This window comes from Danio aesculapii, chromosome 7, assembly GCF_903798145.1.
Source record: "Danio aesculapii chromosome 7, fDanAes4.1, whole genome shotgun sequence".
Lineage (NCBI taxonomy): Eukaryota > Metazoa > Chordata > Actinopteri > Cypriniformes > Danionidae > Danio > Danio aesculapii.
Genome location: NC_079441.1, coordinates 14,548,798 through 14,566,747, shown reverse-complemented (window position 1 = coordinate 14,566,747; position 17,950 = coordinate 14,548,798). Strand labels below are relative to the sequence as shown.

Here is a 17,950-nt window from a genome sequence, read left to right as displayed (position 1 = left end):
ATGTGTGACATGAAACGTGCTGGTTTGCATTATCACTGGTGACAGGTAATGCTTGAAATATAAACATCTTGAAATATCATGTCTGTTGTCCTAAGGTGCATCAATTATGTCAGGTTTCCACTTTTTTTCTTGTGAAAACATTAAGATAAGTAGCCCTTTCCAAAATGAAATTTGTCACCATATATTCTCACCCATTTTTTCCAAAAATAAATAAATTGTTTTATAAAATTGTACGAAAAAAACATACAGAACAAACAAATCATTATCAAAATCCATGGCAGTTCACGCTGCTCACTCTTTTCCTTATATGGCGTTGAGCGCGCTGCTCTTCCGGCTCTACATAAACAAAATTAGCATATTGTCATGACTGAAACGGTTGAATCCACTATTTTAATTTACATTATGAAATACCCTGAGTGGAATACAGGAATCATTTTGTAGTGGTGGTATTTATTGTATTTTTGGTCCACTGTAGCTTTCTTACTTTGTATTATACAGAAGAACTGTGAATCCGACAGACAACTGAAACCGAAGAAAAAAAAAAACACTCGAGTGAGCAACACACCAACAACAGGTCAGGATGACGTATTTTTATAATTCACACTCAGGCCTCGGAAACGTTAAACATTTGAGCTCAGGATTGAATACACTGCATCGTTTTTGTGTATTGTCAGCTGTTAATTTCGGAGGATGGTCTAGTCTGGATGTCAGCACGACCCTTCAAATTATGAGCGAGAGTGTGTTTGAAGAGGGACTGACGGACAGTATAAAAACGCCCACCGGACAGGGGCAGAAATGGACATCACCAGACAGGTCAGCGCTTTACTTTCACAAACTGTAAGTAGAAACATATACATTTGTATGTCTGTCCATGGCTTGTAATTTGCACTGTACTTATTTTTGGATGCTAGTCTTCATTGAAATGAGCCTGTTGTGAGAATTCATTCATTCAGAGTGATTACAAAACATTTTGGAGAAGGCTAATGATGAACGGGTTCATTAAAATGATCAGAATTTCACAATAAAATTCTTAACAAACAATTACAGTAAATTTATAGATTAAGCTAATCATATTATTTTTAATTAAGTCTTCTAAATGACTTTATAATGTAAAATAATACAAAATATTGGCTATCAACGTATAAAACATTCATGATGTTACTAATACTAATTATTCTGTTTTTCTTTTCTTTTTTACAAATCAAAAAGACTACAAAATTGACTCAAAAACACATTACTTAAACTAAACGCATGGAACAAGCTGAAATTATACCAAAATATTGTTCATTGTTAAAGGATCTGGGGTCAAGATGATGATGATGATAATTATTATTAATAATCAAGGAATTAAAAACAACAACAAAAGTATCAGTTTTCCCTATTAAATATTTGTTTTTTTAACATTGATAATGGTACATGTTTTTGAGCATCAAATTAAAATGATTTCTAAAGAATCACTTAGAAGACACTGAAAACGGGAGTAATGAGGCTGAAAAAATGCTTTGTATCATAGTAATAAAAAATGACTAAAATATAGTCAATTAGAAAAGCAGGCTCGTAGCCAGGGGGGTTCGAAAGACCCACCCCTCACTGACAAAACACAAAAGTCCAGAATTTTCCTAAACATGAGCTCATTTGTTTTATTTTGACTGCTATGCCATTGTGATAAGTGAAAATAACCAATTGAAAAGGCTTTCAGACTGAGCAGAATTCTCTGTTGGCTGTTGTGACTTCAGCTAATCAGTTTTGGCCGATGGAAACAATTATTTGTCATGAGTCTAACATCTAAAACCATCTAAATCTTCGACCTTATTCTGGAAACAAACAAACAAATAAAAAAACAAGAAAAAGGTGTGAAGCACCAAAAGCCGCCAATATTAAAATTAATTTGAATACTAATTTGGCTATTGTTGTCATCCATGAATTTTCAAATGTACTTTTTTTACATGACAAGCTAGAAAAAATGTAAAGCTCTACATTATTATTTTAATTCAAACAGTGAAATTCCGACTGAGAATAGTTGAATGTCCTGGCCAATTGAATCTCATAATTAAAAAGGAAATGAGGTATATAATTGCTAAGAGGTCCTCTTTTTGAGAAAAATAATCATCCCTTTTACCAGCTACAGGTCTGAAAACTTATTTCAAATTTTATAATTATTATTATTTTAAAAAACTAGCGGTGGCAGGGATATTAATATTGAAAGTATTGCAACATCCTACAGAAGCTAGACTTATGAATATCAATGTTAATATTCAAATTGATTCGGAAAAACTGCATTCAAGCAGACACATCTTTCAATCTTAAAGCTATTTCTGTTCTCTTATCACTGCGTTCCACACAAGTGAGGTGATGTTCTGCCCGCTCAAAGACGTGAGACAGAAAGAGACTAAATGACATATTACGATGAGATAAGACGCCTCTATTTTTGTATATGACCTATCACGTATCACAGTAATAAAAGTAGCCGGCGGTTAAAAATGGGTAAAGATTATTTGATGTTAATTAGGTACTTCACCCAAAATTTTAAATGAAAAATCATTTAATACTTGTTACAAATTGATTTTTTTTTTATTCTCAGTTGAGCACAATAGAAGATATTTTGAAGAATGTTGAAAGCCACTTGTCATCATTGGCTGGCAATGCTAATGTAAAACAAATGTAGTTCAAAGTTCACAATAAAAATGGAAAAATCTTAAATAAAAATTTACCATCAAGTTGTTAGAACAGCTGACAATAGAATTGGTAACCTAATAACCAACAGTAAACAAAGCAATTAGAGACTGGTGAGTAGTCAAGTGGGTGTAATGGTCGCGAAATCAGAGTTTATTAGGCATTTTCATCTCCCATTATTCACATTAACCCTAAGACTAAAATCATGTCAAACGAGTGTAAAAATGATTTTAGTGAATTAATGGATTTTATTTGAAATTTGACATTTCATCACCTTTTTCATGCTATACTTCAAAATGCACAACCCGGTTTTTAACTTCCGCAATATTTGTGATCCTATTATGGAAGTAAATGGTGGTTTCCAACATTCTTCAAAAGATCTACTTTTGTGTTCAGCAGAAAATGAAATTCAAAGGTTTGATGCCACTTAATGGTTAATAAACAATAAGTAAATCTTCATCTTTGAGTGAACTGTCTCTTTAAATATTTTTAACACTCACTTCTTCTAGTTATTGTTTTTGGGCGGTTTGGTTTGATTGATTCTCTTCCCATTCCTGTAAATATCAGCGAGTCTTTGCCAGAACCGGCGATGCCAAATTGGGGTGGAGGAGCCAAATGTGCGGCCTGTGAGAAGACGGTTTACCATGCGGAGGAGATCCAGTGCAACAGCCGCAGCTTCCACAAAACATGCTTCATCTGCAGTAAGACCAAAAAACATTCACAAGACGATTAAATGCGATTCTTACCCTGAAAGGTGTCAGCTTTGAGTGCGATGAGATTGTTGCAAAAGCTAGAGCAATTTTGGTTAAAAAAAAATTTATAATAATAATAATAAAAAGCAATGATCACAAATGAGTAATTTTCAACAAATCCAGCAACATTTCAGTAACAATGAGAATCTACTGTAAAAAATCATGATCAATAAGTCATGATGACATTAATTCAGTGTTTTTTTTAAGCCACCCACACAAGCTTTTAAACAAGTTTAAGGTTTTGCGAGTTAAAATGACTTGTAAGGGTAACTTTAAGGAAGAAACATACCACTTTGTTTTGGAAATAGGGTCATTTTCTATTCCCCTATAGTTAAACTATTGAGTTTTACCATTATTGAATTCATTCAGCTGATTTCAGTGTCTGGCAGGAGCACTTTTAGCTTAGCTTAGCATAGATCATTGAATCAGATTAGACCATTAGCATCTTGCTTTAAAATGAGCAAAGAGTTGTCTATAATTTTGGAGCGCTTCTAGATGTCCTCATGGATAAAAGGCAAGCTTTCATCTAGCAGTCACCATTTTTAGGTGCTGCGTAATATTGTTGCGCCTACTGTAGCTGTGATACAGCAGCAGATTTCCTAGACATATTCAATAGATGTTTATAAATATATTAAAAGGGCCCCTAAAGGAACACATTTTCCAAGTCCGCTAGAGTTAAACAGTTCAGTTTAACGACGTATGAATCCATTCAGCCCGATCTCAGTGTCTGAATGGAGCACTTTTAGCTTAGCAAAAAATTATTGAATCAAATTAGAAAATTAGCACTTCACTTTAAATTGAGCAAAGAGTTTATATAATTGTGGAGTGCATCTACATGTCTTTATAATTGCAATACACGCTCTCGGGATGCGGTCAAGGATTTAAGGCACTGCATAATATTGTTGTGCCTACTGGAGCCCTGGTACAGCAGCAAATTTCCTAGACATTCAAGAGTTGTTTAAAAATATATTAAAAGGCACCTTAAAGGAACACAAATCCTCTAGAGTTAAACAGTTGAGTTTAACCAATATGAATCCATTCAGCCCGATCTCAGTGTCTTTAGGGAGCACTTTTAGCTTAGCTTAGCATAGATCACTGAATCAGATTAGACCATTAGCATCTCACTTTAAATGAGCAAAGAGTTTCTATAATTTTGGAGTGCGTCTACATGTCTTTATGATTGCAAGGCATGCTCCCAGCAGGCAGTCAAGATTTTCAGGCGCTGCGTAATATTGATGCAATGGTACAGCAGCAAATTTGCTTGATATATCGGCCTAGAAAATAGCAACATTTTGTTTGTTGTAGGTCTTATTACAGGATGTAAATACAGAAATGTCAAGCTTTAAATAGTGCAAAAAAAATCTTACTGCTTGAAATTTAGATTAATCAAATAAAATCTAATTTATAGTCATCTTAACTTACGATTTGTCAAACTAAATAGAAATATTAAGTTAAACTTTATAAACTAATTAAGTTTAATTGAAACCTGATTCACTTACTAAAGTGAGTTAAAGTAACAAAAACATTTGTTGTCATGACTAATTCTTTACAGTGTAGAAAATTATCAATACTTATTTTTTAAAATTGATTAAAGGGCACCTATGGTGAAAAATCTACTTTTCAAGCTGTTTGGACAGACATGCGTGTAGGTATAGACTGTCATATTGGGGTGATATAAACACACACAGTCCTTTTTTTTCAATTTAACAACATAAAAATGGTGGACCAATTGGAGAGGTTTTTAGATTGATCGCTACTTGACATAGAAGTGCGGTCCCCCCGCCCACCAATATTGATTGACAGGCGCGCATCACCATATCCTCAGTTTGTTGTTTCACGTCCGCCCTTTTCAGCGTGAGTCAAAGCAATGTCACTAAAGGAACACCCTTGCTTTAATTTTAGATGCAAGACTCATTGGGCTCAACACAAGATCCACATTCACCACATTATCGCTCTAATCGGAATTATTGTTTGTAACTTTATGTGGGTTTGCAAACGTGTTCTTTTCTTAGGTTTACCTTAAACTTAAGCTGTTTGCATTTCTAACGGTCACAGAAGCTCCCTGTGATCTTAACTAGGTGCAGTTGGAAAGTGCGAGCATAGGTTTCTATCAGGATACACACACCGGCGCCTCAAGTCAGCGGCTGTCTGCGGCGCCCAGCCACGACTCAAGACACTTCATATTTCTGCCGCGCCACAGAGCGCAATCTGAATAGTTTCATTTTAAATAACATGCGAATGTGCATGTCTGGTGTGCCGTGTCGCGCCTCTAAGCCAGTCATCCGGTGCCTCAGTCAAGGTTAATTCAGTGTGCGTTGTTATTAGTCTCGGTGTACAAGCTCGGAACTTTAAACTAGCACACAGTTAGCTGTAAAACTGTACAAAGACACAAATGATTTTGTACTCTCTGCATGGTCTGTGTCCGACTCATACATGTACGGCTGAATGCTGGTCCTCTCACTTATGTTGCTTCTCTCTGTCCGCCTGTCTGTTGCCAAACACAAATCGGGGGAGCTCTTGTCTGCGCCCCCTTGTTACGTTAGGCGGGAAGTCGTAACTAATTTTCATGTGAAGCAACACACCCCTAAAACAGCGACCTGTGTACACACCCCCAAAATAACACTTTTTAACACATTATAATAAAACAATCTGAATTGTGTTTTGAACTGAACCTAAACTGGCACACTCAGAAGAACCATAATATTAATATTAAATCATAAAAAAGGGGTAAACTATGTGCCCTTTAAGATGCTAATGGTCTAATCCGATTCAATGATTTATGCTAAGCTAAGCTAAAAGCGCTCCCACCAGAAACGAAGAATAACTGAATGAATTCATAAGTGGTTAAACTCGACTGTTTTAACTCTTAAAGGTGTTCCTTTAAGGTGCCTTTTAATATATTTATAAACATCTATTGAATATTAATGAGTTGTCCAGTTTGGGGGGAAAAAAGAAACTGCCATCAAGAGTACTCTTTGAATGCTATCCAGTATTAATTCTTAAGGGTTGCCAGGGAGGGTGGTAACTGTCCGTTTGAGACGACAAACACTCTGGTGAAGTAAAACCCCTGTTGTTCGCCATCGTTCAGCAGTCTGTTTCCATCTGCTACAGATGACAGCAGCCGGGCTGCTTTCGTCTCCCAGAGCCTCTTGTTCATCAGCCTAAAATTAGACTCCAAGCCAAGCTCCCATGAGCCTCTTGAGCTCATCCTGGCTGGAAGAGCAGCAGCTGATAAACACAGACAGAAGATGAGCTGTGAAATCACCATCCAACTCCAGATTCAACTGGACAATTTCAGATTTGAATACATTTCATAATATTATTCCTAGTCAATACAGGTAATCTGGGACTTAATATATTTGTTTGTTAATTTTTAAAGGGATAGTTCACCACCTAAAAATAACATTGTCATCATTAACTGACCCTCCACTTGTTCCAATCTAGTCTGAGTTTCTTCCTTAACATTTTGTTCCGCTACTATGGATGTCAATGGCAAGTGGTTTCCAACATTCTTCAAATTTTCTACGTTTATGTTCAGCAGATGAAAGAAAATGAAGGTTTTGAATCACAGAAAAAACTCATTTTCATTAAACAGAAATCCCAGAAATTTAGTTTTGCTTGTGTGTTTATTAGTTGTAACTTCAAGAGGACATTTCAAAATATTTAAATAAGTGATTAAAATAATAACATAAAATCAGCAGAGTTATAATCACAAATCAATGTGTAAACAAATAAATATGTTAGGATTAAAACGTTAATTTACTTGTATTTTGCATTGTTCTAGATCAATACAAAACACTTGATTACAAATTATATCATTATAATTTCACTGAAACACGAAAAAGCAGAACAACTTGATTATTACAGTTGATTAAACTGGTTATTACAGACTACAAATTACCTGATGAAAATTGTCAGAAATGTAATCTAGACTACATACTATAAATAATGTAATCTAAATGACATATTTTAAATAATGTAATCTGACTCCCCTTAGATTACTTTAAACTTGCTTATTCTGTTTTATTTAATGGTCTCCAAATTCTGAAGACTGGATTGCATTTATTCAATTTACTTTTATTTAGCCTTTCTATTCTTTTTCTATGGTTATTCTTTTTTTTCCCATTTATTGTTTATTGTCAAAGCCAAACACCAACATGCAGTGAAATTTTTAAAAAGAAAAACAAATTGAGAATTAATTCAGTGTATATACACTGTATATACAGATAAAGTCAGAATTATTAGCCTCCCTTTGAATTCTTTTTAAAATATTTCCCAAATGATGTTTAACAGAGCAAGGAAATTTTTTTACAGTAGGTCTGATAATATTTTTTCTTCTGTGTTTTATTTTGGCTAGAATAAAAGCAGTTTTTAATTTTTTAAAAACATTTTATGGTGAAAATTATTAGCCCCTTTAAGCCTTATTTTTTTTGATAGTCTACCGAACAAACCATCATTATACAGTAACTTGCCAAATTACTCTAACCTACCTAGTTTACTTAACCTAGTTAAGCTGTTAAATATCACTTTAAGCTGTATAGAGGCGTCTTAGAAATTAAAGGGGCTAATAATTTTGACCTTAAAATGGTTTTTTTAAAAAATAAAACTGCTTTTATTTTAGTCTAAATAAAACAAATAAGACTTTCTCCAGAAGAAAAAATATTATCAGACATACTGTGAAAATTTCCTTGCTCTGCTAAACATCATTTGGGAAATATTAATATATAATTAATATATATATATATATATATATATATATATATATATATATATATATATATATATATATATATATATGCATGATTTGTTTGTGTTTTTAGTGGTTTGTCGTAAAGGTTTGGACAGCACTACAGTCGCCGCACACGAGTCTGAAATATACTGCAAATCCTGCTACGGCAAGAAATATGGTCCAAAAGGTTACGGGTATGGCCAGGGTGCTGGAGCTTTGAGTTCTGATCCAGTCAATAATGATGAACTTCAGCCTCAAGAGTATGTCCTCAAAACACACTCATAATGTTAAATGTTTTTTGTTGTTTTGTTATGCATGAACCTACTTTTTCCATATTTTATGGACAAATTTGCCCCTAAATGCTGATACAGAGGGCAACTTTCTGGGCAATTCTGCAGAGCGATGTTGTTTGGTTACTTTTCTAGTGAGAACGGGCAAGACTATTTTATCTGTAACCCATTGCCCTAATTATTTACTCTGTCTCACACCCGGTTGCTCATTTATTTAAGTTGTCAAGCAACATTGCTAAAAAAGTTGCTTTATCATCAACATAATAAGGAGCCAAACCTGACAGAATCTCTAATAATCCTCATCCCCATTTGTAAAATATATGTGTAAAAATGCAGCCTAAAGCATAATTAGATTTGATTTGTTTAAATATTCACATTACCATAATCACGCAGTATTTATGACAAAGGATTAGGCCCAAACATCTTTAAACTAAATGAGCAAAATTTGATTGTCTACATGCAAAGTTTGCAAAAACACAACAGCCAATGAAATTATTTCAGTCTGTATTTGCATATGGGACACAACTGTACATTGACAACACTCACTGATGTGAACCTTTGATACAAGGCAGGATGGCTTTCATGTTGTGGACACCAAATTCTGACCCTACCATCCGAATGTCACAGCAAAAATTGAGACTCATCAGACCAGGCAATGTTTTTCCAATCTTCTATTGTCCAATTTTGGTGAGCCTGTGTGAATTGTAGCCTCAGTTTCCTGTTCTTAGCTGACAGGAGTGACACCCTGTGTGGTCTTCTGCTGCTGTAGCCCATCTGCCTCAAGGTTGGACGTATTCAGAGATGCTCATCTGCATACCTCGTTTGTAATGAGTGGTTATTTGAGTTACTGTTGTCTTTCTATCAGCTGGAACCAGTCTGGCCATTCTCCTCTGGCATCAACAAGGCATTTGTGCCCACAGAACTGCAGCTCACTGGATATTTTCTCTTTTTTCTGACAATTCTCTGTAAACCCTAGAGATGGTTGTGCATGAAAATCCCAGTAGATCAGCAGTTTCTGAAATACCAACAACCATGACACATTCAAAGTCACTTAAATCACCTTTCTTCCCCATTCTGATGCTCGGTTAGAACTGCAGCAGATCGTCTTGAGCATGTCTACATGCCTAAATGCATTGAGTTGCTGCCATGTGATTGGCTGATTAGAAATTTGCGTTAACAAGCAGTTAGACAGATGTACCTAATAAAGTGAACATGTAAATATCAAACATCAAGTTAAATTGTAAAGTATATTGCATTGATATATTGGCATGTTCATATGCAAACATATAATTTTACATTGATTAGATTGAGGTGGCAATTATTATGAAAGATACAGTATATACAGTGCTCAGCATAGGAGTACACCCCATTTTGAAAATGAATATTTTTATCCATTTCTCAGTGAATATAGGCAATGTATTTTGGTGCATTTGAACAAAACAGATTTATTAAACGGACATATTTATTAAAATAACATTTTAGTCATAGAACATCTTTAGAAATAGAAATATAACACAATTAAATTCAAGCAAAATATTGGGGAAAAATGTAATTAAATATTTTTCCCTATCATAGAAATTTGGGTTTGCTAATTTTGGACTGTTGTCATAAGTTATTTTGTTAGATTAGCTCCAGATTTGGCTTTAGTACTGACTAATTTAATGTATATGTACTAATATAATGTTGTATAGCTTCCTATAGAGAAAATATTAATTTGAATGAGAGATTTGTGAGGGGTGTACATATATGTTGAGCACTATATATATATATATATATATATATATATATATATATATATATATATATATATATATATTTTAATGCGTGTACGCTCATGTATAAATAAAAAAAATGAAGTATTCTTCAGGTTTAGGGTTAGACTTATGCTATAGTACTAATAAAATCCTTAAATGTCCCTTTTTCAATAACCTTTGTGTGTGTTTTAAACATTTTAAGACCCAAAGCTCCACGTCCTGCACCTGCGAACTCAAACTCAAGCAAGTTTGCGCAGAAGTTCGGGAATACAGATCGCTGTCCTCGCTGCTCTAAAGCTGTTTATGCAGCGGAGAAAATCATGGGGGCTGGAAAGGTAAAAGCACTGCTAAAATTACACTGAGAAGCTGACGCTGCATTTATGCTACAATACACTGCTAAAATATGAAATATATTAATAATAAACTACTTAATCCAAATACTAAGCAGATGTTGAGAAACTGTTCCTCCTCAGCAGTTCTGCAATATGCTGCTGTCACAGGTCAGCGCTGCGTAAAGTAGTAATTCATCAGTCTGTACCTGGTTTTGATCCAACAGCCCTGGCACAAAAACTGCTTCCGCTGTTTATTGTGCGGGAAGAGCCTGGAGTCCACCACGGTGACGGATAAAGATGGAGAGCTCTACTGTAAAGGTACAATCAATCAAAGGAAACAGCTCAATCTCATTAGTATCACTTAACTGATCAATAGATACCGTTTCTGAGAGACATAGTTAATGTTCAACAGCCATTACAGGACAATTGATACAATCAACAGCTCAAATACTGGAGCTGAGATTAGAGGGTTAGTTCACCCAAAAATTTAAATGGTGTTATTTATCATTCACCTTCATGTTGTTACACTCCCGAGACCTTCATTCAGTTTCGGAACACAAAGATATTTTAGACGAGACAAACCTGAGAGCTCTCTGACCCTCCATAGACATCAAGGGTTTAGAGATCAAGTCCAGAAAAGGAACCATAGATATTGCCAGAACATTCCATGTGACTTCAAGGTTGAACTGTAATCGTACAAAGCTCTCCCTCATGAAGCTAATATGAAGTTACTGAAACTGCAATTCATCAACGGGCCACAGGGGGCTGGCTCCAAAAGAGAGCAAATTTCCATTGACTCCAATTTTAAAACTTTACAGCAGTAATGTCCATATGTTTTACAGTCTATGTTTTGTACGCAAAAAACAACATCAAAATTTTTTTTTTAGAATGTAAAATAAATAAATAAATGAATAAAAAGACTTTGTTTGCCACTGTTTTCCACATCAGAATTGGTTGTGTAGCGCTGGGATTGTTGCTAGAATTGAAGTTTTCTGTTGTTGTTAGGGTTAGGAACCTACTTATCCCAAGTCTTGGGGACAAATTTGTACCTTTGTGGAGACAATATCCAAAAATCTCCTTTTCAGGGTCATCCTCATTTGTAAAAATGTATTATATATATACACATAAGAATATAAATGCAGCATAAAGCACAATTAGATTTGATTTAAATATGAACATTAAACCTACTTTGTTTGCCAATGTCTTCCACATCGGATTAGGTCATTTACTATGGAAAAACCACGCTTGCGTGTACCGCTGCGGTTGTTGTATGAAGGCATACAGCTATGTCTGAAAGTTGGCGAGAATTATTTATCAAACTACCCATCAAATTGTGTTTTATTAACATTTACCACAACCCCAAACCTTACCCCTTACATAAGTTATATAAAAATAGCAATTATTGTTGTACAGCGTCACAAAAATGATGCTATACTGGTGTAAACATGCTATAGTATCCACAGATGTATCCCTTTTAGACTTAAGCTAGTTCTGCTGACTCTAATAACCAATACATCATACAGCCCATAGTAAATGTTCACCCTGGCAAGGAAGAGAAGACATTGATGAACAAATCTATTTTTATTGGAGCTATTTAAGGGATATAAATAACAGAATTTTCATTTTTGGGTGAACTAACCCTTTAAAGCCTCTCTTTGTGTTGACATTTTTTATCATGCCAACAGAAATCTCCATTATATCTGGCATGAAATGACAATTCCATTAGTCTTTTCTTCTCTGTTTTGATGCATGTGTGAATGACAATCACCAATGAGGAAATAAAAAATCCATCATAAAAAGTGCTTCCCCTAGCCCCTCCATCAGATTTTAGTTTGTTGCCTCAGGGAAACAACGCGCCATTAGGGCACTAAAACACCAAGGTTTTCTATATATTATTATAAGTGAAATGAGGTACAAACAAGCCATAAATACATTAGAAAAAGTGTACATTTAACATAAACAATATCAACAAGTAATATTTCATCAATAACTAGCCATAAATTATGTATTGTGTGTTCTTGTGGGGTATCGATTGAATGTACTTCTTTACCAATGTTTATTATTCACTCAGAAAGCAGTTGTTGGTGCATGTGAAGCAAAAGTGGGTGCCACATTTTTGTCACTTGGCTCTAGGTCAGGAGTGCCCAAACTTGGTCCTGGTGGGCCGGTGTCCTGCAGAGTATAGCTCTAACCCCAATCACAGACCTGAACCAGCTACTCAGGCTCTAATTAGCATACTAGAAATGTATTAGCAGGTTGGCAACTAACACCGACCCTCCAGGACAGAGTTTGGGCACCTTCTTTTCCTGTCTCCTTTTCTGTGTATCTATGACCATCAAGTAGGCTGAATCCAGATGCACATCAAACTCAGCAGAGTTTAGTTCCAACCCTGCTTCAACACACTTACCTGTAGGTTTCAAACAAGCCTGAAGAACTCAATTAGTTTAATCAGGTTTGTTTAATCAGGGTTAAAGATAAACTGTGCAGAACTGTGGCTTTTTGCAAGTTTAATTTGCATCTTTGAATGGAAGCATAGCTATTGTGACACTTCAAGCTCGCTGTCAGAAGGAATGAGACTAACTGCTCAATCTTGTTATTTACTTCCATAAAATGTTTCAACATCCATATCCTGTGAGTAATAGTTTACAGTATATATATACTATACATTTCTGGACATTTCCATTCATAGGATGTTATCTTTTTTACAAAAGTGGTCTAACTGCACAATGTTGCCCTGAGCAACAAATGAAAATCTATCATTTTAGTATATAGATAATTACACAAAAGGGTCTTTTCTCAATCAAATATGCTTCTTCACATATCCATGCACATCACACAGATTTATAATATAAAGATAATTAAATTTAAACATGTTAAAAAGTGAAATCTATCTTACGTTCTGCTAGCAGTGTGCTCAAGCAGGCTATAGTTTCAAAAATGGCTCTTTTGCCCCCAGAGGACAGGTCAGACCCACACCCACCTCAAATTTCATTGGTCGCCAACTTATTATTAGACTTTTTTTTGTGATATTTTATTTTTAAAAATTTAAAGGGGCGGGAGATTGTAGGCCAAAAAATGGTTTGTTGCCTGAAGGCAATGCCATAGAGGGTTAGAAGGCACAAGAAATTGATACATATTTGTATTTAATAAATAATTAAAAAAAAAACAATATTGCAATAATTCTGAAATGTGAGAATTATCAGCTTTAAATTCATAGTGCTGATTATAAATTTTCTAAATAATAGTTTAACCTTTACCAAATATTAAGAACATTTCTGTCATTGTTTTTTATGTCTCTATTTTTATGTTTTTCAGTTTGCTACGCCAAAAACTTTGGTCCGAAGGGGCGTGGCCTGGGGAACCCGGGCGTGGTCGAGGAGAGTGAATGACAAGTGTAGACCAATCAAGTGCAACCTCCTATCCGCCTGTTAAGTAGTGACGTATCAGTGACGTATGGAATACTGTTTCCAGGTCCAAGCCGCTACTCATTTGAATTGAGAAAATACTCGTTTGTTTTTAGTCCTATCACACATTAAAGTGAATTTTCTATAAAATCATAGTGTAAACAACAGGTTCTGAACTTGGTGTATCACACATACCAAAATTTGAACAATTTGTAAAAAGGTAATCACTTTCTGGCCATCTGATATTGGGTATGGACATATATACATTGCGAATGTAATTTTTAAAGTATTACAGCGCTTTGTAAACGTTAATTATTACCATTTGATGAGTCTCCCCATATAGTTGATATAGCACTTGGACCTGGAAGCCACTTGGCATGACATCACACTTAACAAGCAGATTCACCACATGATATTTAAACATGGCTGTCAGTATTTGCCCCCTAGTGGCAGCTGTAAGAAAATAAACCAAAAAAAACCCCAATCATTTTTCACTTTGCACACATTATATCAATTTTAATCAACATGTTTTAACACACCCAAAGTTCCGTTGCAAAAACTTTCATCCCAAGCGGCTTTCCATTGGAGATTAAAGACCGTCAAATGTTGTGAGTCATGTGCAGTGGAAATGCGGCTTTATACATAAAGCTGAATTGTGTAACTACAAAAACGGTGTGTAGCACTTTATTTTATCACACCATTTGGTTGAGCCTATGTTCCAGTGTGAGGATGTTTGGTATAAAGCAGTATAACACTGAAATGGTGCCATTTAAAAAGCTAAAAAAGTATTTTGTCCTACCAACAGCTTAGTTCAAGACCTATTTTACTTTCTTCAGTTGAACACAAAAGAAGATAATTTGAAGAATGCTGGTTGCTGGCACCCATTTACTTCCATAGTAATTTCTTTCTTTCTATGGAAGTCAGTGGGTGCCAGAAACCAAGATTTCTTTTTTTGTGTTTAATTGAAGAAAGACACTCAAAAGGTTTACGACTACACGATGAGGTCATTTTCATTTTTGGATAAACGTATGAAAGTATCGTAACACAAAAAGTGCACACTTCGGCTTTATATCTAATCTTATGTTAAACTTATGCACTGATTACTTCATAAAAGTAATAGCACAATTATATAAATCCTGTCTACTGTAATTGTCATTGCATAAAAACATAAATAAACATTAAATAAAGATAAAGGTGTCATTCTACATTCCTGAAACCTGGAAAATGGTTTTAAATGAGTGATTTTATGGCGATACGGTGGCTCAGTGGTTAGCACTGTTGACTCACAGCAAGAACGTCACTGGTTCGAGTCCTTACCAAGCCAGTCGACGTTTCTGTGTGGAGTGTACACGTTCTACCTATGCTGCTCACGTGGGTTTCCCCCCGGGCTCCCCGGTTTCATCTCACCGTCCAAAAACATGCAAGTTAAAGTTAATTGACTAATCCAAATCGGCACCATAGACATGCTCCTAGTAAGTAGTTACCTCTTGAGAGCAATCACTATCTGTTCATTAGCTACTACAGCAGGGGAGTTCTCGAGATCTACCTGAGCTCAAACTCCCCCCCTCTCACCTTCAAACAGGAGGGAGCCCCGGGCTCGAGGATCTTATGAGCTCAGGGCTCTCTCCTGGGACAGCATGGCAAACAAGCTTTATAATCAGTCATCAGCTAAGTGTGAACTCTTGCAAGAACAGAGTAAATTTGTTATTTTTGGGTGAACTATCCCTTTAATATATAATAAAAAAATTGTATCAATATATATATATAATTTAATATATAATAATAATAAAAATGTAATATTTAGTTTGTTTAAGGGCATCCTAAATTATCTGCATTAACCCATCGTTTTCCTTTCCACGGATATCAAATAAACATGACTAATCTAGACAAATGCTAAAAAAAATATATGAACTACATAATAAAACACTATATCCAGCTAATTACAAAACAAGTCTTGATTTATTCCAAAGCACAGAGCAGGATTCAAGAACAGCACATTTCCCTTAGAATGACACTGCGCGATGAAGAAGAACGCAAAGAGCAAGATGATGCTAGCAGACATGAGTGGTTATGAAAAGACTTTAACCAAATAAAATAAAAATCAACCGCCATTTAAAAATATCACTGATCGAGTATAAAGGGAAAAAACGGCACTAATAGCTAATAAAATAAAATATATTAAATTCTATGATTAATCTGCCATGTATAACGCTATAAAATGTTCAGGAGGAGAGCGGCGGCGCATCTGATCGTAACAAAGTCATTTCAAATGCATTTTAAACATGTACAGTTCGCAAAAATCGCAAGAAAATCGGCTTTTTTTTTTTTTTTTTTTTTCATTTTGTAGAAATAAAATTGCTCGCATTTACAAATCTCTTCACAAACAGCGCAAGGATAGTGGTCACTTTCTGTAAAATGACGGAGTAAAAACCAAACCGGTGTGATTTTTACTGTACCTTACAAAATATTTCGGTTCAAAATATACCAGTATGCTTATAAACACGTACTCCGATGTATAACTTAAGCCGTAAGGCAGAAATCACGTGTATTTCGCACGAATATAAAAGGTGAATGTTCTTTGCAAACAGAACTACTTATCCAAACAATCATTCAGTCTGTTCTTCATTTTAAAAAAGGCATTCAAATCAAACCAATGGCTCCAGATCTGGGACGTCTCTCTCCCTGAGTGGATGATTGGTTGCTGGGGGGTGTGTCAAATGATATCGGGACCGCTGAACATATCTCCGCGGAGACCCATGGGATGCTGTTGAGTCCAGTCCAAAACCATTGGCTTGCAGAGACCACAGAAACGCCACTGGAAGAAGTTTACCAGGTTCCTCACCACTCCGTGACTATGAGAGAAGAAACAGTTTTCACTAAAGAGAGCGTTCATTTCCTCCACGTTTTTGGAAAATAAGCTACTATGTCAGAATGAGAGTTCCTAGACATATATTGACTTTTCTCTTCCATTGGACATTGTAGACGATATAACAGAGGAGTTGAGCTTTAAATAGGAAAATTATCGAAACTCTAGTGGCTGTTTGAGATGCTAATGGTCTAATCTTATTCAATGACTTATGCTAAGCTAAGCTTGAAGTGCTTTGGCAGACCCTGAGATTGGCTGAATGGATTCAACAAGGGTGAAACTAAACTGTTAAACTTTAGGGAAGTTGTAAAATGTGCCTATTTTAAATTATAAGTAAAAGTGGAGTAATTTTTGGGGTGAATTGGTTAAGACAAGACACTGCAGGTCAATGTGGTAAAAAACAACAACATCCAATTGTTAAACTGCCATACTTACCCGGTTGATTGATTACGTTAAAGGGATAGTTCACCCAAAAATTAATTTACTTACCATTTACTCACCCTCAAGTGGCTCCAAACCTTTATGAGTTTCTGTCTTCTGTTGAACACAAAAGAAGAGATTTTGATGAAAGCTGAAAACCTGTAACCATTGACTTGCATAGTAAGAAAAACAAATACTATGGAAGTCAATGGTTATAGATTTCCAACTTTTTTTCAATATCTTCTTTTGTGTTTAATGTAAGAAAGAGACTTATAAATGTTTGAAACTTGAATAGGTAAATAAATAATGACAATTTTCCTTTTTGGGTGAACTAAAATGTTGTTTAAATTATAAAAAAAAATGCTTTGGCACAAAAAATCTGAACACAATGAAAAAATAAAAAAATTGTGTGACATATTAGGAATTAGGAAATCATTCCATAATTTAATACTGCGTAAATTAAGAAATTTCCAGGAAAACAAAAATCTGAATTTTAGGTAATGAACTGCTGTATATCCTCATCCGGCAAATTATATATGAACAAATTCCTCTGTGAAAAAAAAACTTTGAAATATAGCAATGAATAAAACTGAAGATTGGTGCAAAGTTCCACCAAAGAAGAGATTTACGGAAAAAAAAAACCAAACAAACAAAAAATAAATAAATAAATAAAAAAAGATCAAGCTTTTAAAACAAGTATTGTAATTGAGCTCTAAAGAGACAAATTGAT

The 17,950-nt window shown here is 35.0% G+C and overlaps 2 protein-coding genes across 2 annotated transcripts in view; one reads left to right on the top strand and one right to left on the bottom strand.

The window, feature by feature from the left end:
- The first annotated feature begins 764 nt into the window (after positions 1-764).
- csrp3 (cysteine and glycine-rich protein 3 (cardiac LIM protein)) lies at positions 765-15,111 on the top strand. The gene is made up of 6 exons (XM_056461084.1): positions 765-837; positions 3,241-3,374; positions 8,246-8,414; positions 10,401-10,533; positions 10,755-10,848; positions 13,846-15,111. The coding sequence occupies exons 2-6, from the start codon at positions 3,263-3,265 to the stop codon at positions 13,917-13,919; spliced, it is 582 nt and encodes a 193-aa protein (XP_056317059.1). The 5' UTR covers positions 765-837; positions 3,241-3,262; the 3' UTR covers positions 13,920-15,111.
- A 763-nt stretch (positions 15,112-15,874) lies between these two features.
- zdhhc13 (zinc finger DHHC-type palmitoyltransferase 13) overlaps positions 15,875-17,950 on the bottom strand; it is a 31,407-nt gene continuing 29,331 nt past the window's right edge. The window contains exon 17 of the mRNA XM_056461083.1: positions 15,875-16,786. Coding sequence (XP_056317058.1) covers positions 16,648-16,786 — 139 coding nt within the window. The 3' untranslated portion in view covers positions 15,875-16,647. The remainder of the gene's footprint in view (positions 16,787-17,950) is intronic.